At 40.0% G+C, this 5,925-nt stretch overlaps 1 protein-coding gene across 1 annotated transcript; it reads right to left on the reverse strand.

The window, feature by feature from the left end:
• Nucleotides 1–3,488: 3,488 nt before the first annotated feature.
• Nucleotides 3,489–5,274, reverse strand: LOC110019049 (probable inactive poly [ADP-ribose] polymerase SRO3). The gene is made up of 4 exons (XM_020716575.1): nt 4,358–5,274; nt 4,033–4,274; nt 3,800–3,936; nt 3,489–3,709 (listed from the first exon to the last, which is right to left on the reverse strand). The coding sequence occupies exons 1-4, from the start codon at nt 5,209–5,211 to the stop codon at nt 3,611–3,613; spliced, it is 1,332 nt and encodes a 443-aa protein (XP_020572234.1). The 5' UTR covers nt 5,212–5,274; the 3' UTR covers nt 3,489–3,610.
• Between the last annotated feature and the right edge of the window lie 651 nt (nt 5,275–5,925).

Genomic DNA, 5,925 nt, shown 5'->3' on the forward strand with positions numbered 1-5,925 from the left:
TTGCACGCAAAAAAACACCAGAGCGACACACAGATTTACGTGGTTCGACAAATCTACCTACGTCCACGGAGCTGCAGAGAATTTATTTCTTCGAGGAATTATAACGTCGAGCGCCTCGACGTTTACAAGAAAATCTCTATTTTTCTCTCTCTTCCTCTCTCTCTTTCTCTCTCTCTATTCTTCTCTTTCTCTTAACTCTCAAGATGACTTGACTTAGTCTTGTTTGGCTTGAATTTTCTTTAAACCAAAAGAGACTATTTATAGAAACCATGAGAGCGGTAGGTGGCAGGAGAGCGGTAGGTGGGAGGTAGGTGAGCGGTTGATGAGATGTGGTAGGTGACCGGCTGGTGAGATGTGGTAGGTGAACGATAGGTGGAAAGTAGGTGAGCGGTAAGTGATATTCTTAAGTAGGAAACTAATTAAATTTTGGTGGATTGTCTCCACATTACCCAAAAATTCTCCAACTTATTCGAGGAATTACAACGTCGAGCGCCTCGACGTTTATAAGAAATCTCTATTTTTTCTCTCCCTTCCTCTCTCTCTTTCTATCTCTCTCTTCCTCTCTTTCTCTTAACTCTCAAGATGACTTGACTTGGTCTTGCTTGGCTTGAGACTTCTTCTTTAAGCCAAAAGAGGTTATTTATAGACACCATGAGAGCGGTAAGTGGGAGGTAGGTGAGCGGTTGATGAGATGTGGTAGGTGAGCGGCTGGTGAGATGTGATTGGTGAACGGTAGGTGGAAAGTAGGTGAGCGGTAAGTGAGATTCTTAAGTAGAAAACTAATTAAATTTTGGTGGATTGTCTCCACATTACCCAACAATTCTCCCACTTGGAGACTGGGACACTGACTGCATCACCTACTAGCTGCATCATCTACTAGTTGTACCGACATTTTCTTCAAACATGATATCCTCCACCTCCGCAACTTGAAACCCATGTCTTTATGCCAGAAGACCAGTTGAAGTTGAGCACAACTTCAGCTTCTCACGAGTAACACCCCAGTTGACATATCACCGTCAACGTAGCCTCGTACCACCAAGCTCTTTACTGGGTTACTCTTGTATATGCTTACAACTCCCACTGCATGAGCAATATCCTGCCCCTGTTGAAATCCCTTTTCAACAAGTCTAACCGTGTACCTCTTACTGTCATCAAGCGCGGTCTTCACCCGGTACACCCACTTGTTGTGCAATGTCTTCTTCCTTGGTGGAAGTTCTGCCAGCTCCCAAGTCCGATTCATTGACAGGGAATTTGTTTCCACATTCTTGGTCAGCTCTCACTTGCTCGAATTATCTTATTGCAAGATTTCTTCATAACTTTGTGGTTCTCCATCATTTGTCTGTACAAAGTCTGGTTTTCCTGCCTTTGGCGCTCTGCCACTTTTCAGAAAATGAACCTTCTTCTATTTCCCCATAATGCACTTCTGACTCATGTGTCCACGCCTTAGTAAACTTGTACTCATATATAATGTGTCAGTTTTCTTACCCTGAGTCATTACTAATGCTTCTTGCTCATTTGGTAACCTTCCAGGTGCTATCTGAGAACACCACTGAATGACCACCTTCATTGAGCTGCCCAACAGAGATGAGGTTTTTCTTTAACTCAGGAACGTGTCTGACCTTTTATAATGTCTATTTGCTCTTATTAGGGAGTGCAATACTAGCGACTCTCATCTCTACCACGTCCAGAGCTTTTCCATCAGCCAGATGTACATTTCCAAAGTTACGTTACCTGCAACGTTACCTGCAACATAATTTTGCATTAACTCCCGACAGGAAGATGTATGGAAGGAAGCCCCTGAATCTAGTATCTAGTTATCAACAGAACTGTGAACTGTCAGCAATAATGCATCATGTATTTCTTTAGTTACAACATTAGCTCCATAATTCTCTTTCTTCTTAAGATTCTTGCAGTTCTTTTTTATGTGGTCAGCCTTGCCACAATTCCAACAGGTTGTCTGCTGACCAGACTTTGATTTTGATTTTTCTCAGTTTGAGTTACTGTCATGTGATCTTCCTCTGGAATCAACATTCAGCACTGAACTTGAACACGATGCCTCACCAGAATTCCTGCGCACCTCTTCAACCAAAATCAAATCACGAATATCATCATATTTCAGTTTGGATTTACGTGTTGAACTGCTAACTGCCATCCTCATGGTTTCCCAGTTATTTGGCAATGGAGCAAACAATATCAGTGCACGTATCTCATCATAAAATCAATTTCAACAGACGATAATTGATTTGTGATAGTATTGAAATCATTCAGGTGTTGAGCAACAGAGACATCTTTCATCATATTCAAGTTGAATAACTTTTTTCATCAAATACACCTTGTTATTCGTCGATGACTTTTCATACATACCTGATAAAGCCACCATGAGATCTGCAGTAGTCCTCTCCTTGATGACGTTGTAGGCAACCGATCTCGACAGGGTTAATCGTATAACCCCCAGAACATGTCGATCCAGCGTATTCCATTCCGCCTCATCCATCTTTTCTGGTCGCTTTCCAAGTAACGGAAACGGTAGATAAAGTTTCTTCCCATAGAGGTAGTCTTCTATTACATCCTTCAGTAAGTAAAATCTGTGTCATTGAACTTCTCGATCACCGATTTTCTCGATCCCCGATTTCATCACTTCGTCTCCGCCCATTGTTCTTCCTTAGATTCAAACCCAAGGCTCTGAAACCAGTTGTTGTGAAAAATGATGACAATAAAACGAAAAAATGAAGCGAGTAAAATTGCATGCAGAAAATACCAGAGCGACACACAGATTTACGTGATTCGGCAAATTTGCCTACGTCCACGGAGCTGCAGAGAATTTATTTCTTTGAGGAATTGCACCGTCGAGGGCCTCAACATTTACATGAAAATATCTATTTTCTTCTCTTCCTTCCTCTCTCTCTCTTCCTCTCTTTCTCTTAGCTCTCAAGATGACTTAGCTTGCTCTTGCTTGGCTTTGCTTGGCTTGGGACTTCTCCTTTAAACCAAAAGAGACTATTCATAGAAACCATGAGAGCGGTAGGTGGGAGATAGGAGAGCGGTTGGTGAGATGTGGTAGGTGAGCGGTAGGTGGAAATTAAGTAAGTTGTTGTAGGTGAGATTCTTAATTAGGAAGTTAATTAAATTTCGGTGGACTGGATTTCCACATTACCCAACAAATAGAGCGCGTTTAACTTTGAAACTTCTAATGAAATTTCAACCCTTCCACCAAAAGATGTTTCGATGTCTAAAAGTTAAGCCTCATTCTATTTAAGAGGCTGCACAAGACAGATGCCAAACAAACATAAATCAAAGATATTAATTCAAAATTATCCATTAAGAGGAATACAATTTCAAATTTTCTTAATTATTTGGCAATTCATTCAACATATTGAGAAGGTATAGACATATACTAAATAAAAGATTTTCCAATTTCAAATATAAGTACAAAAGTCCAATAAGAATTGAGTAAACCTATATAAGAAACTAAAGTAAAAACTTAACCGACTAAAAAAAATGATGTATTTATTCCTTTAAATTGAATTGGTCAACTCTAGTAGTTGAATTGCTTTTGTATAGAAACCTCACCGCCTCAGAAGGACTCAACAGCCCCGAAAATAAGAATACATTAACAAGCGCTCAATCTCTTTATAGTGGAAGTCAACAGCTGGTCCCCTGCAATGGACCTCATGTATCTAATAAATATGTCTTTACTGATCTCTCCCACCTGAAACAAAAAAGAAATGCGCCAAAATTTTGATTATACTTCGCTCAATATATTATCTTAAATCACAGGACCAAATAACTTCAATTTTACCTTATATTGATTGTAAAAAACCTCCAAAGCTTGCATTTTGGAAGAAGGCAAGCATCTTCCAATCTCTGCAAAAAGCTTCCAAAATGGAAGATTTGTCAAAGAAGACAGCTTTTGCACTCCTATCGGCTTCCTCAATCCTATATCCAGAAAAAAAAAAACAAAAAAAAAAAACACTAAGATTCCAAAACCTGATTCGGTGAAATAAAAAACAAGCTGAAGATTAGTTGCCATACCTCCAGAATTTCCTGAAGACCTGAAGCTCACAACGAAATCAGGAACAATATGCGTCCTGATGTGAGTGTTCCACACCACATACCATTTTGGATTCACAATATCATCAACACCAGTATCAAAATCTGCATGGCTGGGATGGTCCTGAATGGATCCTGCCTCTATTTTCTCAGATTTTCCCATTATAACTCTGCAAAGCAGCAAATGCTTCTCGCCATTTTCATCAGCTTCTGATAGCATAGCACTGTAATGAACATTTACTCATCAAAATCACGACACGTATAAAAAAACTTGCCCCATAAAGTTCAAACAAGTGCAAGTGAATACCTGTCATAAGGAGAATGCGGTGATGAAAGATGGATGCCAAAGCCATGGTTACAAACCCCGGGCCGAGCGCTGTTTGTTTGTCTGAAACCATCAGACAGAATTGCAGAAACACTGCTTGCAGACGAACCAAACCATCCAAATTTGATATTGCAATGCCCTCGGGCTTCCACTGCTTGTTTTCTATGAAACTGGAAAGTTAATAGCCTAGAATTGGCTGAGGAACTGGAATGCGAGCATTTGTGTATGGAAGTGATGACAGTATCTGGAATGAATCTTTTCATGCCGGAAAGGAACAATTTTTCCACCACTTTATAGAACTTGTCATCTTTTCTCAGCAATTTGGTATCCGGCCATCTATTAGATGAGACCTCTGCGTTTTCATCACAGAGTTCTTTTCTGCAATGAACATGATGATGACCTTTCTGAAAAACTCGAAACCCCCCCAATGACTCTGAAAGAATTTCTTTTTCAATTCCTGGAAAAAAACATTTACCATGAACATCAATCCACCCTATCGAATTCCACTTTCCTGTATTCAGATCAATCCTCGTCATACGGAGAAAATCAAAAAGATGGGATTTTTCGCAGGCAGCAATCTTCAAACTTGTCTTGCCGGCCAAGAAACCTGCTTTCAATTCGTCGAACACATTGCGTTCAAGGTCCTCCCAGGCGCCTTCAGAGAAAAGCAGGAACCTGGAAGGAACCCCGCTCTTCTTGAAATTGTTGAAAGCCCGAACCAACCTATTATCAGCGGGAAGGAAACCAATTGAAAGATCTGATCTTTGGAACGAAGCCATGTCGACCCGTGCCTTCCCAGTCCTGGCGGTCAGTTCCGAAGAAACCGAATGCTCCATTAACGGAGCTGGGAAGAAGAAATACCTCAAGGCGTCGAGGTAGAAGACGACGTATAAGCTCTTTCTTACTTGGGATGCTGCCGCCTCGCTTTATAAGCTGCTATTTATATGACAACTGTAAGAAAAACCAAGAAGAGGTCGGTCAGCTGCTAATGGAAAGTGCCACAGAATTCTAGAAAACTACGATAATGCCATTTTAGAGTATATCCTTCTCCTCTTTTTTATCAGTTTCGGTCGCGCCGCGCGAAATACGCGGCCCAAACGGAGCCGCGCATTGGCTTTGGAAATCAATATGTACGTCTAATTTCTAATAAAAAAACAATAAAGATAAATGAAAAGTCCTCTTTTTTTAATTTTTTACAAATATATCGAATGGAGATTTAAACAAAGTATTTGGAGGATAAAAGATAAACTTCAATTTTAATTATTTGGTCAGAAATTGTTTTTAAATGATTAGTATTCTTTAAAATAAAACAGCATATAAATTAATTATTACTTTATATTATATTGATTTCAGAATAAATTTGCACATTTTGCCTCCATGAGGAAGGTTGATTTGTCATTTCTTGAACGAGTCGGATTGTGATGAGGAATTGTTGGATCTGCTTCTCTAAAAAGGGAGAAAATATTCCGTCACGACTCTAAACATAGTTTGCGTTCAGAGTCCAATGACTTGAGGTGACGTGTCGAGTGGGCCCCACCATAATGCACTGG

This window comes from Phalaenopsis equestris, unplaced genomic scaffold (genome assembly GCF_001263595.1).
Source record: "Phalaenopsis equestris unplaced genomic scaffold, ASM126359v1 Scaffold000041, whole genome shotgun sequence".
Lineage (NCBI taxonomy): Eukaryota > Viridiplantae > Streptophyta > Magnoliopsida > Asparagales > Orchidaceae > Phalaenopsis > Phalaenopsis equestris.

Coding starts and splice junctions, on each gene's coding strand:
- LOC110019049 (XM_020716575.1), bottom strand. CDS start 5,211: ATGGAGCATTCGGTTTCTTCGGAACTGACCGCCAGGACTGGGAAGGCA. Junction 4,275..4,357: donor CCGCATTCTCCTTATGACAG/GTATTCACTTGC, acceptor TGTTCATTACAG/TGCTATGCTATCAGAAGCTG. Junction 3,710..3,799: donor TTTTTTACAATCAATATAAG/GTAAAATTGAAG, acceptor TTTTTGTTTCAG/GTGGGAGAGATCAGTAAAGA.